The sequence below is a fragment of the Urocitellus parryii genome, chromosome X (genome assembly GCF_045843805.1).
Source record: "Urocitellus parryii isolate mUroPar1 chromosome X, mUroPar1.hap1, whole genome shotgun sequence".
In the NCBI taxonomy this organism is placed as follows: domain Eukaryota; kingdom Metazoa; phylum Chordata; class Mammalia; order Rodentia; family Sciuridae; genus Urocitellus; species Urocitellus parryii.
The window spans coordinates 4,173,009-4,194,123 of NC_135547.1; the positions used below are offsets into that span (position 1 = coordinate 4,173,009).

At 42.5% G+C, this 21,115-nt stretch overlaps 1 protein-coding gene across 1 annotated transcript in view; it reads left to right on the forward strand.

Moving 5' to 3' along the window:
- Positions 1-1,057: 1,057 nt before the first annotated feature.
- Positions 1,058-21,115, forward strand: part of Cd99l2 (CD99 molecule like 2) — a 109,733-nt gene continuing 89,675 nt past the window's right edge. The window contains exon 1 of the mRNA XM_026403521.2: positions 1,058-1,347. Within this exon, the coding sequence (XP_026259306.1) occupies positions 1,281-1,347 (67 nt within the window). The 5' untranslated portion in view covers positions 1,058-1,280. The remainder of the gene's footprint in view (positions 1,348-21,115) is intronic.

Below are 21,115 nucleotides of genomic sequence, written 5' to 3' on the forward strand. Positions count from 1 at the left end.
AAGACGACTTCTTACACACCATTTGGTTTTTTGCAGCCCCAGGATTCAGAGCAATGAATGGAAGCTGAGGAGGCAGGGAGAACCACTGCAGGTCTGGTGGGGCACAGGAAGGCTGCCTAATGGGCACTGGGGGAAAGTGGCAGTAGTCGCTCTGTAAGAAAGATGTGCCCCAGGACCTTCTGTGAACCATAATGGCAGGGACAGGCTCAATGCTGCCACTCCGGGGCAGTGGCGCTTTCTCTTTGTCCTTGAATGTTACTTGCAGCTGGGGCTCTTCTACAAAGCTTTCACGGAAAGGTTGCAGCGGGGCATCTTGCTGTCCGTGGTGGTGTCACAATCTGATTTCTCTCCATCTGGGAGATGATCTCCATCTGCGGGTGTTCATGGGAAAGGACTGCAGCGCGTTTGTTGGTAATGGGGTTTTCCAGATTGATTCTGCAGTTGTGAACTTGCACTTTCAACGCATTCAGAAAGCATAGGGAGTGCAGACCCTGGCCCTACACCAAGTCTCCCGAGCACAAGGCGCTCTGCCTCTGGGCCGGTCCCGCTTCCTCTCATCCGCCCTGGCACCCCCGGGCCGCTGCCTGCTGACCGCGGTCAGACACGAAAAAAACGGCACCTTTTCTTTAATTTTGAGACAGGATTCACTACATCTTCCTTCAGGGAGCAGCGAAAGGCTCTTATGCTCGGTTCTGGAGCGGCGGCTGGAGGGGTCCTGGGGGAACAGTCTTTCTTGGGGAGAATTTCAGGGCCAGAAGGGGAAGAGTCCTGGCCAAGGTCACCGAGCTGGCAGACGCTCCGACAAGTGCTCTCAGGCCAGGGGGGGTCACCGCACACGCCCGCCACGACAGCCTCCGGCTCGCTGCCTCAAGCGACTTATTACTCCCTGCCCACCCGCCCCTAAGTGCTTTCAATGGCCGGAACCAGGTGGGAAGGGGTGTGCGGGCCGCGCCCCAGAAATCAGACCGCTCCACCCACTGGGTGCCTGAGGCCCCGCCTCCCGGCATTGGCCACACCCATCGCCCCCGCCCTCAGACTGCGGCCCCGCTACAGAGACCCAAGCCTGGTCCCGCCCCGCCGGCCTTGCCCCTGCCGCGTCGCCCGCAGGCGCCAGCACTTGCGCGTCCCCTTCCCCGGCCCTCCCGGGGCCGCGCAGCGCGTACCGGCTCTGGGCGGGGCCTTGCAGTGGTAGCAGGGCTCCTCCTCCTGCTCCTCCTCGACCTGCCCCTCGGGTCCTCTCGCGCTGTCCTCCTCTGGGGCCCCTCCGCCTTGTCCCAGCCATGGTGGCCTGGCGCTCGGCGGTCCTTGTCTCCCTCGCTTTCTTCTTGGCTATCCTGGTCCAGAGAGGTAAGGCAGGCTGGGGACGCGTGTGGACCCCGCCCTGGGGGCCCCGGGGTCGCTCTGTGCTTGAGCGGCCCGGCCCCCGCCTCGCAGGCCTGAGTCTGAGGCACCAGGCTGTGCTGGGCGGAGGTGCGGGGTGCGACCATGCCGGGATCAGTGTAGCTGGAGAGGAAACATGGGGCCTCTCTTGGTGCTGAGCTACAGACCAGGAGATTGGCCTCCGCTAAAATCCTGAACAAGCAGGTGTCACCACTGATGACAACAGCTGTCCTCACGAGTTTACCTTAGGGAAAACCTTGGAAAGAGCAGTCATTTTCGAAAAGTGTGTGGGGCCACCTGCAGCAAAAGCACCTGGGGAACTTACTGGGTGGATTCCTATACCTTTGCGGTGGGGCTGGGGTGGGAGTGGAGGTGGAGGGCGTGACGTGTAGGTATAACCAGCTCCCTAGATGCTTTTGGTATCTGCTTCAGGTTTCAAGCTTTGGTCATATTTTGCCAAGAAAGAGGAGAGAGAAATTTCGCTGAATCAAGGGTGCAAGGTTCTTAGACTCTGTACTACTCAAAGTGTGGGCCAGGGCCCAACCGCATTGGCATCACCAGGGAGATTGTTAGAAATGCAGCATCATATGCCCTGTCCCTGACCCACTGAATCAGATTCGGTGTTTTATTTAGCTTTTTAACTAGGTCCCTGGATAATTTACAGGCACATTCAAGTTTGAGAAGCATTGTCTTAGAATAAATGCAATCTGTGGTTAAAAATAGGGTCTTAAACATGTACCAGCAGAATCTTCTTACACTTATTTATATCCCATCTCCACATCAGAAAAGTGGTCTAAGGGAAACTCTGCAATTTGAGCACTGAATTGTGCTCTGAGCTTCATGAAAATGAAGGTAAATCCAACTAGTGAAAAACATGAGCTCAGAAAAGAAAAGCTTTCACATGGTATTGAGTTCTATTAAAATTTATGTCACATATCAGGAACTCTGGAAAACAGTGGACAGTACTAGCCAAGGTAGGTTTGCAAAAGATGTGGAAATGTTTTCATGTGGGTCATCTTCCTGCATTTGATACAAGAAGAGCCATTCAACATTCTTCAAAGATGTCAGGCTTGGTTCTAGGAACTGATGATATAGAAGTGAACAAAACTAAGACTGTCTTCCTGAAGCTGACCTCCATGTTGGAGGGAAAAAAACCAACTACACACATCTGTTCTATAGAATATATTGTTAGTGCTATGAAGAAAAATAAAGCAGGTTATAGGGATAAAGTGTTTTAGAATTTTCCCTTTAATTTTCTACTTTGGGAATACAATTTATTCTGTCTAATATGTATTTGTGGAGAAAAGTATACAGTTGTGCCCCTCTTATCCTCGGGAGATACATTTCAAGACTCCCATTGGATGCTTCAAACCATAAATAGTATATACAGGGTTCAGTAAACCCTGTATATAGCATGTTTTATACTGTATTCCAGGCAGCGTTGCCACGGAGTACCAAATTAATTTGTCCTTACATGTCCTATGCCCTGGTGCCTCATTTATATCACTGGTCTTTTTTTTTTTTCTTTCTACATTTATTATTGCTGCATAATAGTTGCACATAATGATGGGATTTGATGTTACATATATAATGCACACAATATAACAATATAATTTGACCAATTTTACTCCCCAGCATTTACCCCTTCCCTCCACTCCTCCCACCCCTTGGTCCATTTCTTCCACTGATTTCCCTTTGATTTTCATGAGCTCCACCCCACTTTTGTTTTCTTTTTTCCTCTCTAGCTTCCACAAATGAGAGAAAACATATGACCCTTAACCTTCTGTGTTTGATTATTTCACTTAACATGATGGTCTCTAGTTCCATGCATTTTCCTGCAAATGCCATACTTTCGTTTTTCTTCATGGCCGAATACAACTCCATTGTGTATATGTATATATATATATATATATATACACCACATTTTCTTTATCCTTCTATCCATTGAAGATACCTAGGCTGGTTCCATAGTTTGGCTGCTGTGAATTGTGCTGCTATAAACATGGGTATGCATGTATCACTGTAGTGTGATTACTTTAATTCTTCAGGGTAAATACTGAGGATTGCTATAGGTGGGTCATATGGTGGTTGCATGCTTAGTTTTTTGAGAACCTCCATACTGTTTTCCATAGTGGTTGTACTAGTTTACAGTTTCACCAACAGTTTTTCTCCACATCCTTTCTAACATTTATTATTACTTGTATTTTTTTTTTTAACTTTACTAATAGGATATCTTTATTGCTGTTTTCATCTTCCTGGACTACTATTCTGGAAATTCATTTATTAAGTTATCAAAATTTAAAGGAATTTCATTTTCTCTTTTAGTACAAAAGAGCATCTTTTTACTATTATCTTAATTGTATATACTTATGGTGTTCAGTGTGATGATTTAACACTAAGATTTAAAGTTAGTAATAACCAGGTCAGGCTAGTTAGCATCTCCTTAAATTCCTTTGTTTTTGATTAAGACAGTAACTGCATTTGCGGTGGGCGGTTCTGACACACAGCACTATGTGTTCTGATCAAGTCGGGGTCATTAACGCTTCCCTCTCCTTAATTCCTGCTTTGGGGCTTGGAGCTCCTCTTCTGTTATTCCTAAGATAATCAAGGTATGGAGACTAGTCACCTGGTGTCCTGCAGAACCCAGAACCTGGCACCCTGTCCCATGTTTTAGTTCTGATCATCTGCCACCTCCTCTTTCCTTCCCCAGCCTCTAGGAATTGCTGTCCTACATTCTGATACACTCTTTTCACCTTGTACCTATGAGAACACAGCAGAACTTGTCCTTCCATGTCTGACATTTCAGGCACATTCAAGTGTGGAGGGCCTACCTTGCACCTGTGCCTCTGACATAATGTCCTCAGCACCGTCCAATTTCCTGCAAATGATGGAATGTCATTTTTTATTGCTGGATAATATTCCACTGTGCATACATACCATTTTCTTTGCCATCCTTTCATTGGTGGGCATCTGGGTTAATCCCACTTCTTGGCTATTGTGAATTGTGCAGCAATAAGCATGGGAATGTGGGTATCTCTTTGACAGGCTTTGTTTCCTTTGGATATACCCCCAAAGTGAGATTTCTGACTCATCCATAGGTCTATTTTTAGTGGTTTGAGGAGCCTTCATGCCCAGCTGCGCTAATTCACATTCCCGCCAATGGGGCAGGAGCATTCTCTGTCTCTGCCTCCTTGCCAGCGATTGGTACGCTCTCCTTGTGGTTTTGGTCTGCACTTTCCCGATGATACTGAGGTTGAGCATTTTCTCATGAATTTGAGCAACTTTGCTTTCTGTTGATAGGATCGCAGGCAACCTCTCCTCTCACAGATGTAAGATCACAAGGAACTGTTGGTGATTTTTAATTTTGAAAGATTTTTTTGCTGATGCAACTGTTACCAAAACTGCTAAGAGCCTTTCCTAGGTTGTGACCGCATTGGGATGATTTTCTGATAAATTACTTCAAGATATAAGGTTGAGTACAGCTAGAGCCGAGAGTTCTTGCAAAATGATTTTTCTAAAATTATGTAACTCTCTGTACAATTGGGTTTGTGTTAGCTTGGCTCTGATTTAAAATTCAAATTCTTTTTTTTTTTTTTTGAGAGAGAGAGAGAGAATTTTAATATTTATTTTTTAGTTTTCGGTGGACACAACATCTTTGTTTGTATGTGGTGCTGAGGATCGAACCCGGGCCACACGCATGCCAGGCAAACGCGCTACCGCTTGAGCCACATCCCCAGCCCTAAAATTCAAATTCTTACAGTGGTGTATTAATGCTTCCCCTGAGCTTTGCTGTTACCTGGGCAAGAGACACAAGGAACCAGGTGGCATCATGACTTGAATACCATTCCCGAAGTTGGGGTAGGCCTTACATGGCTGTGTCTTAAGTGAACAGGAAGAGCTACCACTGGCTGTCCCTCTTCTTTACTGGCCAGTCATCTCCCCAGGGCCACACACTACAGCCACCACCTTGCTAGTGCTGTCCCCAGCAGCAGCCTGGGCCTAGGACTTGGCCCCACCAACCCTGCTGCAGCCAGATGGTGCCAGGCATGGGTGGGCAGCCAGGGCGCTGCGCCACACACCGCTGCTGCCCCCACTGTGTGAAGGGCCTACCTTGCACCTGTGCCTCTGACCATGTGTCCCTGCTGACGAGCACGTCCCCTTTTACCACCAGGGTCCTCACAAAGCAGGTTGCAAAGACACACTGGTTAGGAATGCCCCGGGGGCCAGCAGAGCCTCTGCTCCTCACTTCCTGCTCCCTCTGAGGGGAGTCCTGTGGGACTCCGGCCTCCAGCCTCGTGGCCAGCCCCCGCCACCAGGGGCTGTGTGTTGAAACCCATGACGTCCTTCACCAGGGGTCCTGCAGACAGGCCCACCACCTGAGCCTGCCCGATCGGCCACCTGACGCAGGGCATGGAGGGGCCTCTGGCACAGTCCTCCTCACCTGTGCCAAACCCAAGGTCTGCCCTGTGGGACCAGATCTCGCCTGTGTCCCCTGACCTCCAGCCCACCCCGCCCACTCTCAAAAATCATCTTTACTCCTCTGATGGGTCCCCGATCCAAGACCTCCTCTCCTGCGCCTCTGCTCACTTTACTTTGTGGCTCAACTGTGGAATCACAGTCATGGTCAGCACTGGGTGTGGTCAGCACTCAGCGTGGTCGGCACTACTTGTATTCTTGATGACTGCTATTCTGACTGGTGTGAGATGAAATATCAGTGTAGTTGATTTTCATTTTCCTAATTGCTAATGATGTTGGACATTTTCTATATATTTGTTGGCCATTTGTATTTCTTCTTTTGAGAAGTATCTGCTTAATTCATTTGTCCCTTTATTAATTGCATTATTTGATTTTCTAGTGTTAAGTTTTTTTTTTTTTTAATTTTTAGTTGTAGTTGGACACAATGCCTTTATTTTTATTTATTTATCTTTGTGTGGTGCTGAGGATTGGACTTAGGGCCTCACACGTGCTAGGTGAGCACTCTACTGCTGCTACAGCCCCAGCTCTCTGGTGTTAAGTTTTTTGAGTTGTTTATATATTGTAGATACTGTGTCAAAGATCTTTCATTCTGTAGGTTCTTTTTCCACATTCCTAATTGTTTCCCTTGTTATGCAAAAGCCTTTTAATTTGATGCCATCCCATTTATTAACTGTCGGCCCATATCACTACTCTTCAACTTTTGGTACCATTAGGAAGTAAAATAAGAGTTACTTGAACACAAGCACCGCAATACTTCCACAGTTGATAACCTTAGTAAGTTGATAACCTTACTAAGCTACTAAGTGACTTGTTAATGGGTACTGTGTACAATTTAAAACTTGAATCATTTATTTCTGGATTTTCCATTTAACATTTTCAGTCCACAGTTGACCACCAATAACTGAAACTAAGGAAAGAAAATCCTCAGAAGGTGAAACCATAGATAAGGTGTATATTATAATCTTTGATTGATTTGCCTCTAATAGCATGGAATTTGAAAGATGAATATACATGATTGAGTGTCAGCTTTTCACTGTTTTGAGATATACTTAATTGATTTAGGTATATCTCAAAACAGTGAGATTGATTTAGGAGGTGCTGAAGGAGACTGAGAACCAGTGCAACCATTTTACAGTGAGGAAAGAGGCATAGAAAGGTGAAGTAACTTGTCTCAGATCATCCAGTAAGATTAATTGGCATGGTTAAGATTTTATTCCAGGCTTGCCTGACTCCACAATCACAACCTTTAAGCACTAGACATTGTGGCTTTATACCTGGAGGCTGTCCCACTTCTACCACTTAGTTGCTTTGGGAAAATTAATTCTCTAAACCTGTTTGCTCAACCATATAATGCCTGATAATTCACAAAGGTATCTTGGGACCAGGAATGTGTCACTCTTAGATCTGAAGCCTTGCTACCAGCTACTACCTCCTGAGTGCTTGCTGTGTGGCACAGATATCACATAACTTGTTTTTAATTGCCCCAATAATTTTGCAGGTTATGTATTATCCTTGCCTTACAGATGAGGGGATTCTGGTCACATAGCTCAGAAGAAATAGAGCCAGGATTACAACCCAGATAGGACTGCTACCTAGTGATCTTTTTTTGTTGTTGTTTAAATTAAGAATGCTGAACCAGATACAGGTTCATTTCAAGGTAGGGACCCAGTTTTCTGGATCTTTTGTCCAAAATAAGATTTTTTGCATTGGCAGTCTGCTCCAGGATCTGGCCAGTTAGCCTCAGCTGCTGCATGGAAATGAAGAAGTTGCACTCGAGGAGAGCCAGCCGTTCCTCACTGAACACCTGCTTTGTGTCTCTTCAAAGTGTTCAGTGAGGCACTGGTTGGCTCTCCTTGAGTGCAACTTCTTGGTCCCAGTCCTTAATGATAGGTATGACTTAACAATCCCAGCAGACCTCAGAAGGCTCACAGGATATCAGGGCATAATTTGTGAAATCCCTCCAGGCTTTGGCAAGTAGAGACAGGCATAAATAAATTCTTTTACAGGAATGTAAAGGGCAGTTAATTAGTTATCCTTGTTCTAATTACAGAGGGGTATTCAGTTCAGAGGGGGGCAACTGTAGGCACCAAGGAAGGCACCGAGGAAATGCCTGAAGTTTTCCCAATAGAGGCGACACAATAAGGCCTCTCCTTTTAGCTGTTCAGAGGGATATGAGGGTGAGGATCTGGACTTGGTCCTGGTGAGTTCAGAAAAGATACCTTCCAGATATGCTGACTTTCCTGTTCCCAGTTCTGTTCCCTACCCGGTGTTTTTGCCTTTCTTGTGCACTCTTCCTTTTTGCACTTTGCATGTTATTCCTCCTCTAGGGTGCTGAGGGGCCTGGCTCAAGGGGTTCCTGACCTCCAACCCAGAACAAGCCCTTCCTGAGGCCTGCTGAGAGGTGTAGTGATGGGCGAATTGTGGCTTGCATGTCGAAGCATTACATCATCATAAACAGTTATGAAGAGCCGGTGGTGAAATCTTTCCCATACATAGGTGTTAGTTTACATGCAAAAGGGAAGCAGGGGAATTGAGGAAACAGGGGGAATTAAGGTTGCTAGGTGTCTGTCCTTAAAATAAGGTTATTCTGGATTATTCAGGTGAGCCCAATGTGATCACATAGGTCCTTTAAATATGGAAGATGGAGGCAGAAGAGTCAGTGTCAGTCATGCCATGAGAAAGCGACTTGACTGACCATTGCTGGCTTTCAAGGGTCCAGGAGCCAGAATGTAGGTGGCCTTTAGAAACCAGAAAGGGCAAGGATTGGTTTCTCCCCTGCAGCTTCCAGAAGTAACCATCCCTGCTGACACTATAATCTTAGCTTAGTGAGACTCGGATTGGACCTCTGACTTCCAGAACTGTTAAGATAAATATGGTGGGCTGGGGCTGTGGTTCAGTGGTAGAGCTCGCTCGCCTGGCATGCGTGAGGCACTGTGTTCGATCCTCAGCACCACATAAAAATAAAATAATAATAAAATAAAGATATTGTGCCCACGTATAACTAAAAAATAAATATTAAAAAAGATAAATATGCATTGTTTTAAATCTTTAAGTTTATTATGTTTTGTTAAAGCAGAAATAAGAACAGAAGCTAAGAGTTAGATATTAGCATTTTCTTCATCTTTGAAAAATGAGTATGTGATGTTTCCTTACATTGTTGTAAATCAATCACCAGTATGGTCTAAGTTCAGGATTTTGAAATAAATGTTCTTGGTGTAGCAGCAAGTGTTTAGAAACACTTTGGAGGGCCCTGGGGATTTCTATTGCTTAGTTTGATTCTGAACTGCTTTATAAGGAGACTGGAGATGGATTTTGCATTTGAATGTGGCTCTTGCTGTAGGCCATCTACAGTGGAGTCCTGCAGTCTAGGGCCAGCAGACCATAGATTTTATTTGTCTGAGCAATGCTTGCCCAAGGAGTAAGAGGAGGAGGAGGAGGACTGTGTTCACCTTTCTGGCTGCCTATGTCTCAGTGTTGTGGCTTTTGCCTGCCTTTGCTGACTCCCTGTCTCCCAAGGTGGGTGAGGGCAGAAGACCAGGGCAGGAGTGTGTGCACCTGGACTCCTCTTAGCTTCAACAGTTTTGTGCTGTTTTTTTAGCTTCCTACTTTGCTTCTTATAAGATGGCAGGGGACTCTACAGCTATAAAATGGCTTTGAAAACTGTGGTAGTTGAATCTGCAAGTAAGGGGCCTCTATTCAGTGAACCTCTGTTCAATGCCATCTGGCTGGCATTGCTAGGTGGATCTATTTGGAATTGTTTTTCAAATTAGAGGAGATGCCCTCTGCAGAAAGTATTACTGCAGTCTGGAATTCATTACCATTGAAACAGTGCCAAGGACCAGCTGGGGCTCATTTTGATATTTTAAAGAAAAAACTTTATTCCTCTTTCAGCTAGACTGGGATGATGGAACTATTAAGTATTTCTTTTGCCCTAAGGACACTTTGAAACACTGAGGGAACCTAAACCAAACTGGAATCCAGGAGACCAGAGAATCCACTGATGCAGCTAATGCCAATCACACCTAGAGCTCATTACATATCTGCTAATGCATAGATGAGTGGTCATTAAACCACTCTGTGGGTGAAACATGACTAAAACATGCACCTGCACTCAAAAAGCTTACAGTCCAGACTGCTCTAAAAGCAAAGGTCCATAATAACTGTCATGTGTGTTTTAAGAGACATGAGGATTCCACTGTTACTGCAGTGGTATCTGAACAGAAGACTCCCTTTTTCTTTGAGTTTTCATCTGCTGCATAATCAACCTCTGCAACCTAGTGGCTTGAACAACACCCGTTTTACTATGTTCATGGATTTCATAGGTTGAGAGTTCAGACGAATGCAGTAGAGATGGCCTGTCTCTTCTCTATAGTGTCTGGGGCCCCAGCTAGGAAATTGCCCTTGTCAACCAGAAATGACTGCAGATATTGTCCAGTATGCCCTCAAGGGCTAAATGTCTCCTGGTTGTAAACAACTACTATAGATATCTCTCTCTCTCTCTCTCTCTCTCTCTCTCTCTCTCTCTCTCTCTCTCTCTCTCTCCTCTGTGTGTGTGTGTGTGTGTGTGTGTGTGTGTGTGTATTTGCAGTTGTTGGGTATGGAACCTAGGGCCTCTTGCATGCTAGTCAAGTACTGACCACTGAGCTATACCTTCCGCCCAAGACAGCCTTATTCTTTGTATTTGCCCTGTCTTTTCTCAGTATTCTTCATAAGTCACTTAAGTTTTCTGTCATCATCACTTTGCCTCAGGATAGATGTGTTGTAGGAAATCAGATCACAGGCAGTCCTTGTGGACTGGTATCAGCTCTGCAGACTCTAGGAATGTGCCCTAGACTCTACAATGAGCTTTGAATTCTTCCTGTTTAGCTTAGGCCTGTCACCAATCTCCTCAGGTAGTTAGTGTTTTTCTGATTAGATTTTCACAGATGGCTTATCTCATCTTTTTCATGTTGAACCTTATTAGTTTCCATTTTAGATGACAATCTTGTCTTTTAAAATATGTTTGATTTTTTTTGAGAGTCAGAGAAAAAGAATAGCAAAATGAACGAAAGACTTACTCAGACAGTTCATAAAAGAGATCAAATTGAACAATAAACATGAAAAGATGATCAACCTCATTAGTAATTGGAGAGATGCAAATTAAACTATAATAAGATAAAATTACTGCCCTCCAGTAGGCTAAAAATGATAATAAAATCTGACAATACCAAATGTTTACATGATTACAAGGGTAATATGTAGTTTTTGTAGTAAACACGGAAAATACAGAAAAGTGTAATGAAAACACAAACCCCATAACCCAGGGCTAACTCCTGGTACCACACTGGAATTCAGTATTTTAATGTTTTTCTATGAAGAAAATATGTTTTTCAAGTTACTGATATATACCTTTCTTCCCTTGTTGTGAAATAGAACCTATAGAAAAATGTATAAGGCTTATATTTACAGAGAAACAGAGAAGTACAAAGTGAAAACCTGTATCACCATCAACCAGGTAGAAAAACAGAATGTTGATAACACCTGGGTGACCCCTATATTCCTCTGCTGATCACAGTACCTGTCTTCCCACCTCTGAGAGATATCTACTACCCTGATTTTGGGGCAGTCCTTTTCTTGATTTACCTTATCCTTCTACTGCCTATGTATGCAGCCCTAAATAATGTAGTTTTGCCTGTCTTTTCTTTGTTGTGTGTATGTGTGTGTGTGTGGTTCCAGGGGGTGGAACCTATATGGTCCCACATATGGTCTTGCACATGCTGGGCAAGCATTCTAACACTGAGCCTCAGTTTTTCCTGTCTTTTATTTTGACTTTATAGACATGGAATTCCACTGGCTGTAATCTTCTGTGTTTTGTGTCTTTCCCCCAGTGTTGTTGATTTTCTGTTGTGTGTAGCTGTATTCATTCATTTTCATTATTATGTATTCCACTATTTGAACATGCCCCAAGTTTGGGGGGTTTATAGAAATACATTCTTTTATTAATAGACATTTGGGTAGTTTCCAGTTTGGGACCATTTCAAGCAGCGCTGCCAGCATTCTTATGCTGATGTGCCTAGGTTTCTATTGGGCAGATATTCTCAAACTGTGGTCTGGGAACCTTCCTGGTGGGGAGTCCCATTTCATGAGTCTACAAGATCCAACTATTAACTATTTTCATAGTAACACTAAGATGTCATGTGTGTTTTGTACTCTCCTTCTCTCATGAATCTACAGAATGTTCCAGAGGCTATGTGACGTGTGACACAATTGATCTGATGGCTAATGGAATGTATGCTGTCCTGTGCTTTAAAAATGTTTTATGAGGCTGGGGTTGTGGCTTAATTGTAAAGCACTTGCCTAGCATGTGTGAGGCACTGCATATAAATAAATAAAATAAAGGTCCATCAACAACTAATAAAACATATTTAAAGGGCCGGGGATATAGCTCAGTCAGTAGAATACTTGCCTTGCATGCAAAAGTCCCTGGGTTCGATCCCCAGCACCACAAAATAAATATATAAATAAATAAATAGGTCTGGGGACTTAGCTCAGTGGTAAAGCACTTCCAGGTTTAATCCCTGCTACACCTCCTCACAAAAAAATCTTGAAAAAAAAATTATTTGGGGCTGGGGATGTGGCTCAAGCGGTAGCGTGCTCACCTGGCATGCTTGTGGCCCGGGTTCGATCATCAGCAGCACATGCAAACAAAGATGTTGTGTCTGCCAAAAACTAAAAAATAAATATTAAAAATTCTCTCTCTCTCTCTTTAAAAAAAAAAAAAAGAATGACACCCAATGCTTACGTCCAACCTCAGCTGTACAGATGATGCTCGACTTATGTTGTTTAAAAAAAAAAAAAAAACTTAAGACAAAAAATATGTTTTAGTAGCCAGGGACAATGGCAAACGCCTGTAATCCCAGTGGCTCTGGAGACTGAGGCAGGAGGATCGTGAGTTCAAAGTCAGCCTCAGCAACTTAGTGAGGCTCTAAGCTGCTCAGTGAGACTCTGTCTTTAAATAAAATACAAAAAAGGGCTGGGGATGTGGCTCAGTGGTTAAGTGGCCCTGGGTTCAATCCCTGGTACCCCCCAAAATAAATAAATAAAATAAATAAAATAAAATACATATGTTTTAGTTTTTAATATGATAAGCACCAGTAGATATAACCCACATAAACAAAGCTCTCTAAGTTCCTCAATAATTTTTCAGTGTAAGAGCAAAGAGTTTGAAAATCACTGCTCTTGGGTTATACCTAAGAGTGGAGATTCTGGATTTCACAATATTTGTAACTTTGGTTTTTTTTTTTTTTTTTTTTAAAGAGAGAGAGAGAGAGAGAGAGAGAGAGAGAGAGAGAGAGAGAGAGAGAGAGGGAGGAGAGAGAGAGAATTTTTAATATTTATTTTTTAGTTCTCGGCGGACACAACATCTTTGTTGGTATGTGGTGCTGAGGATCGAACCCGGGCCGCACACACGCTAGGCGAGCGCACTACCGCTTGAGCCACATCCCCAGCCCCTGTAACTTTGGTTTTATGAAGTGGTACCAAACTGCCCACCAAATTGATTACCTATTTATCTTCCCACCAGCAAAATATCAAAGTTGCTGTTGTGCCACCATCTCACCAATACTGGGTTGTTAGAGTGCATTGTAATACTAGCCTCCAGGTGGGTTTGTAGTGTTATATTATCATGATTTCATTTTCATACCTCTGATGACTATTTATTGTCCAGTTTGACTTCTTTTGTGAACTGCCTGATCAAATCTCTGGCTCATTTTTCCTGTTGATTCCTACTCACAATGCTTTATTTTCTTGTGTTCTTGGTCGCAGTTCTCTTTTTGTTTGTTTCTTCAGGCTGTGTACTGCTCTTTGCCATTGAAATATATATGTGGGCAATCTTTGAAGCCAGAGATTTGTGTTCAGTTTTGTTAGTTGGTTTCTTACCTTTTCCCTTGGTCTCATCAGGACCAGGCAAGCCTTCTTTTCGATCTTTTGGAGATGAACTTGGGAGAGGCAGGTTTGTTTCTGAGTCATGCTTACCCCGTGGGTATAATACTTTTGGGTCCCAGTTTAATGTGGAAAGAACTTTATTACCATTTCTTATTTAGTGGCTATAAGTGTGGACTTCAATTCCTTTTGTCTGTCTTGGAACATTTCTGAAATCAAAGTCATGGTTTGTCAGATGCCTTAGAACAAGTGGGTGGGTTTGTGTGGGCTCCCACCACTCTGGATTGCTAGCTGTCTCATAGGTTTTGTTGTGGTTATTTTTTTTTTTTTTTTTTTTACCATTTTGTCAGTTCTTCAGCACTTTAAAATATATTTAAAAAATTTTTATTTGTAAAAGGACACAATATCTTTGTTTTATTTTTATGCATTTTTATGTGATTCTGACGATCGAACCTGGTGCCTTACATGCCAAGCAAGCACTCTACCACTGAGCCACAACACCAGCCCCCCACATTGAATTTTTTGTAGAAATTTTTGCTGATATTCTGTTAAACTTTCTGACATGAAGAATAGCTTATATGTTACAAATATGGTAGAGGTTTCTGCTTAATTATGGTAAGGGTCTTCTGAGTATGTGTGGGGGTGGTCTGCTTCAGTGGCATTGTTCCAGAATGTAGTAGGGTCAATAGTGGGATCCTTTGGTGCCATCAGTTCCCTCCAAGAAGTGTCAGTTGAGTTCTGCTTATGGGCCAGCGCCTTGCTTGGCGCCAGGCCAGTGGAGATGAGGCAGGCACTGGCCCTGAATTAGTGAATCCCTAGTCCAGTGTAGTGAGAGGAAGGGTTCTTTTCCTAAAGTTGGGGATAGACCACTGTGACATGGATTTGTTAGAATCTCTGTGGTGATCAAGCTGGGACTATGCCAGGTCAGAGGAGCAGAACCAGAAGGAATGGCAAAGAGCTGCCTGGCAAACTCTGCAGGTCTGGTGGGGGAGGAAGTCAGACCAGAGTTGGGAAGACAGGCCATGGACAAAGAGTCGAATTTCCCTGGTGGGGCAGTTTCTACTCCCCCATGGGGATGTGGTTGCCTTTAGTGAAGTGAAGGGATGAAAGAAGTTAGAGATAACGAAGAAAGGGAAGGTGCTGAAGGCAGGATCTGGTAGATGACCAGGCCATGAGGACTTGGGGTAGAGAACCGAGCCACTGTCAAGCAACTCCATCTCTTTTAATAACTGGAGGTAATAAGCTGGAAGCCACGAGAGGACAGACCAAAGAGAAGAGCAATGGCCAGGTGGCTGCAGTCTCAACAGAGGAGGGGTGCTGCCTGAGAGTGAAGGTAGGTTTCTTGGAGGGCCCTGATCTTCCCTCTAGAGGAGGAGATGGGTAGAAAGTCACTTGGGACTTGCCCAAACTCACAGATGGGGTTATATGTCCACTGTCAGCCTCTGCACAAGCCTCTGCATAGTAGGTTTATTTCCCTTCCCATCCTAGCTATTAAAAGAGTTGTTATTTGGAAGAGTATATGCAGGGAGCCTCTTGAAGTACCTTAGTATAAAGCAGGCAAAAGAAGTAATGGGGCTTAGAACTCATTGCTTAGAATTGGTGCATTTTCACATACCATACAATTACTCATTTCAAGTGCATAAATTCAGTGTTTTTTTAAGTATATCACAGAGTTGGCCAACTCTCAGCATTATCTACTTTTAGAACATTGTTACTGCAAAAGAAACCCCTCCCTGTAGTAGTCTCTCCATTTCCTGCCTTCCCTCTAGCCTCTGGCAGCCTCTAATCCACTTTCAGTCTCTATGGATTTCACTTAGTGTGGATCAGTACTTCATCTTTTTGTGGTTGGCTAACATCCCATTGCACAGATAGACAATTACATGCTGTTTATCTATTCCTCACTTGACGGCATTGGGTTGTTTCTACTTTGGGCTACTCTGAATAATACTGCTATGAACATTTGTGTACAGGATTTCGTGTGGACTTAGATTTTGTGTGGACTTAGGTTTTACTTGGGAATTACCAAACCATGTGGCAACACTATGTTTAACTTTGTAAGGGACTGCCTATTATACAAAGCTGCTGCATCATTTTACAGTCCCATTAGCAATGGACAAAGGTTCTGATTTCCCCATATCCTTACCAGTTTTCATTATTTAGATTGTCTTTTTTTGTGGGGGGGGGTATCAGGGATTGAACTTAAGGACACTCAACTACTGATGCACATCCCCAGCCCTTTATTTAGAGACAGGGTCTCAGTGAGTTACTAAGCACCTCACTGTTGCTGAGGCTGGCTTTTTCTTTTCTTTTCTTTCTTTTTTTTTTTTTGGTGGTGGTGCTAGGGATTGAACCCAGACCTTCTGCGTGCAAGGCAAGCATTCTACCAACTGAGCTGTATCCCCAGGCCCTGAGGCTGGCTTTGAACTTGGGATCCTCTTGTCTCAGCCTCCTGAACCACTGGGATGACAAGCATGCACCACCATGCCTGGCCTTTCTTTTCCTTTTTGATTCTTGCCATTTTAGTACATGTGAAGTGGTAGCTCCTTGTGACTTTGATTCATATGTGCCTGGTAACTAATGAAGTTGAACCTTCTCCTTTCCTGTGATTATTGGACCATGTTTTCTGGAGTGAAAATCTACATACTGCAGAGGTTATGAATCTGGAATCAGTAGGCCCTGGTTCAACTCTGTAATGGTATGTCCTCTTGAGGAGGCTCAAGAAAAGAAACTGATGAAATCTATCACTACTGATATGTATTTTATAAATATATGAAATTTTGGGGAGTACTAGGGATTGACCAAAAGGGTGCCTAATCACTGAGCAACATCCCCAGAACTTTCTTTTTTTATTATTATTATTTTTTTATTTTGAGATAGGGTGTCACTGAGTTGCTTAGGGCCTTGCTAAGTTGCTGAGGCTAGCTTTGTTTTTGTGGTCCTTCTGCCTCAATCTCCTCTGAGCTGTGGGGCTTACAGGCATGTGCCACACTGCCTGGCTATTCTATATTTTTAATTGTCCCCACTTTTATGATTCCTTTCATTTACTAGCAACATGCTCAAGTTTCCCTTCATCCTGCATCATGTCTTCTCTAAATACCCCACTTCTGTCCTTCAAATCTCCCTTTAATTTCTCAAACTAGACTGGCATCTGTCATTTGTCCCATTGGTCTACTGAAAAGTTTTTCTAAGGCCACTAGGATACAAGTACAGATTGAACATTTCTAATACAACAATCTGAAATTAGTAATGAACTGGAATTTGGATGCACATATTTCAAAATGTGAAAAACTCTAAAATCTGACACACTTCTGGTCCTAAGCATTTTAGACAAGGATACTCAACCTATAATTTTAAAAGTTGATTGTTGAAGTAGTAGGTCCCAAACCATTCACACCAGTGATCTCTCTGGGGAGTAGAATTGGAAGGAAGAGGATAACTTTCACTGCTTGCTCTTGAGTTGTTATTTGGAAGAGTATATGCAGGGAGCCTCTTGAATTACCTTAGTATAGAGCAGGCAAAAGAAGTAATGGGGCTTAGAACTCATTACTTAGAGTTGGTGGCAGGATATGTCTACACTGGTGACATCCAAACAGCTCCAGGGACCTTTGATACAATATTAGGGTTAAGCACTGTCTGCACACCCAGTCAATGATGTAGATGGGTCATACATATTCTGTAATTTAAAAAATGTATTTAGACATTGCTCTTATTAATAATAAATTGTAGAAATTTTATGATAGGCCTTTCTACAGTTAATTTTATTTTTTAAATTCCCTCTGCATTTCTTCCACATGTACTTTAGAGTTAAATTTTCAAGTTTTTTTTCTTTTATGTGAACTCCATTGAGATTTTACTGTGTGTGTGTGTGTGTGTGTGTGTGTGTGTGTCTCCATTGAGGATGGAACCCAGGCCCTCATGTATCCTGGACCAACATTCTAGCACTGAGTCATATACCCAGCCCCCCATTGGGATTTTGTTCGGAGTTGTCTTCTTTATACAGGTTGGTTTTTAGGAAAATCGCCTTTTAAACATTTTTATTTATTTTGACAGCATTGAGTTTTCCCATCAAAACTCAAGGTAGCTGTCTACTTAGTACCATCATCTTTGAATTTTATTGTGTTCATCTTCGTTCTTTACATTGATCTTTGACTTATTTCCAAGTGCTTTATAATATCTATTCCTGATCTATTTCTGTTGTAAATGGGATCTTCCACCACCCCCATTTTCTGAATGATCATTGTTGATGTTTGAGAAAGCCACTGATATTTGCATACATTTTTAATTACCAGCCATCTTACATAAACATACTATTTATTTATCTATCTATCTATCTATCTATCAATCTATTTATTTATTTATTAAGATGGAGGGTCTGTCTGTATTGCTCAGAGTGGCCTCAAACTCCTGGGCTTAAGCCATCCTCCTGCCTAAGCCTCCAAAGTAGCTGGAACTACAGATGTGCTCCACAGTACCTGGCTATCTAACCATCTTTTAATTTCTTCTAGTTTTTCACTTGATACTCTGGGTATTACCAGGTATATAATCATATCATCAACAAATAGTGATGCTTTTGTCTCTCCCTTCCTTTTTCTTTTTTGAGGAGAGAGAGAGAGAGAGAGAGAGAGAGAGAGAGAGAGAGAGAGAGAGAGAGAGAGAGAGAGAGAGAGAGAATATGAATTTTAATATTTATTTTTTAGTTTTCAGCGGACACAACATCTTTGTTTGTATGTGGTGCTGGGGATCGAACCCAGGCCGCACGCATGCCAGGCGCTAGGGCGAGCGCGCTACCGCTTGAGCCACATCCCCAGCCCTCCCTTCCCTTTTAATTTCTTACCTTATTCTACTGGTTAGCACATCCATGGCTTTTTATTGTTGTTATTTAATTTTTTTTTGTATTTGTAGATGGACAGAATGCCTTTATTTATTTATATGTGGTGCTGAGGATTGAACCCAGTGCCTCACACATGCTAGGCAAGTGCTCTACCACTGAGCTACAGCCCCAGCCCACATCCATGGCTTTTTTAAAGTAATAGTGGTCCTAATGGTCTCCTTACTTGTTCTTTTTTTTTTTTTTCCAGTACTAGGGATTGAACTCAGAGCCTTGCACAAGTTAAGCAAGTGCTCTACCATGGAGATACATCCCCAATCATTTTTAAAATATTTGAGACCAGGTCTCCATAAATTGCCTAGGCTGGCTTCAAACTTGTAATTCTCCTGCCTCAGTCTTCCAAGTAGCTGCATTTCACACATGCACCACCATGCCTGTCTTCCTTGCTTGCTCTTGACTTTGACTTGTTATACATAGTTTTATCATGTTAAGGATAAATCTCTACACCTATTTTACTAAGATTTGACTTTTGAAAACTCAGAATTAGGTACTAATTTTTATCAAGTGTGTTTTGGTATCTTCAGATTTGTCTCCTCCCCTTTAACCTGTTAATATCTTTTAAATTTTAACTACAGAGTGTCCGAGTGATCCTGGAAAAGCCCCCTATGGTTTAGATGTGTTGTTTTATTTATGCTTTTTATATTAATAATCATGACTATAGTGTACTTTTTCTGTGTTACCTTTTCTAGGTATCATGAAAATAAGTTGGAAATTTTTCTTGTTTCTCTGCTCTGCGTATTTAATAATGGAGAAATTATCTGTGTTTTGAGGATTAAAGTACTTCTCCAGTGGATTGAGTCTGCCTGATTCTTTTAGTGCAACAGTTCTCAGACAATGAATCCATTTTTCCCCATGCCATTTGCTCTATTTAGGTTTTTTCTTTGTAATTGACAAATTTTTGAAAATTTATATATTTGTAGATTAATATCCATCTAGACAAGTTGAATATGAACTCTACAAAGAAATGAGTTTTTTTTTTTCTATAATCCTAGGACCTAGAGCAGAAGAGAGCACATAGTAGTTGCTTATAAATGTCTATCAAATGGAAGAGGGATTCAGTTGATAAAGTCAGATTTGTTTTTATTCATGAGAATGGAGCTACATAAAATTTTGTCTTATTATTTTGATTTCCTTTGAAGTAGTAGTTAATTCTGTTTTATTCCTAACCATGTTAGTTTGTTTCTACTCTTTTTCTTGGTAGGGTAGTGAAGCAACTGTTGTTTTTTTTTTAAAGAAACTTAAGCAGAAGGAGCAAATCACCTGTCAGATGAAAAGAAGTCAGTTTATTTCATCCTTTATTAGAACAGTCTCTTGGGGAACAGTGTGTGATCTAAGTTGTCATTCTCATAGTGACAATACAAAGGAAAAATATAAGACTTCTTGTATCCAAACATTCACAGCAGCTTTATCTGTAACTGATCTCAAGCACTGGAATGAGCCAACACATCCCATACCATGGAATACAACTCAGCAAGGAAAAGGAACTACTAATACATACAACCTGGATGGATCTCAGATGTGTTATGGTGCATGAAAGAAGAATACAAAATGAACAATTCCATTTACATGACATTCTTGACAAAACATCATTATAGATATAGAGAACAGATTGGCGGTTGTTGGGTTAGGGACAGGTGCATGGGCATAGGGAGAGGAGAGGTGGAGAGAAGTGGGTGTGCTTGTATAAGATCAGCAAAGTGACAGAACTGTTCTTTAATCTGTGCTGGTGATCACACGAATCTACACATGTGATAAAATTGTATGGAATTTACTAAACACCCACATATGAGTACAAATGAAACTGGGGAAATGTGAATGAGATGTATGGTTATATCAATGTCCACATTCTGATTGTGATGGTATACTCTAATTTTGCATAATAAGACCTGTAGGGGAAAACTGGGCAAAATGTACAAGGGGTTTCTTTGTATTGCTTCTTACAACTCTATGGAAATCTGTCATTATCTCAAAAAATTGAGTTCAAAATATCCTTAAGGATGTACATGTCACTCAGGAAACTTGGAGATATCTACTTAATATCAAACATCCAAGCAAGAGGCAATTCAAAACTCAGAAAAGGGAAGCCAGGGAAGAAATTATTGGCTGTGAACACTGCAGTATTTAAAAAGATCTCAGGCTAATAGATCAGGTACAGAGCGGTGCCTGTCAGGAAGCCCTGGGTTCAGAGATCCAGAGCCACTGTGAGGGTAGGGGAGCAAAGAGAGTTGAAAACATAGGAGCAGATGGAATCCCTCTGGGACAATGGATTAAACCTTAAGGCACTCTGGGAAACACTGAAATTGGAGACAGAGTCTTATCATTGAAGGAGACTGAGAACTGGTGATGAGTGAGATAAACAAAGGAGGAAAATGTGGAGACTCAGGCTGGGCATGGTGGTGCACGCCTGTAATTCCAGCAGCTCCCAGAGGCTGAGGCAGGAGAATCATGAGT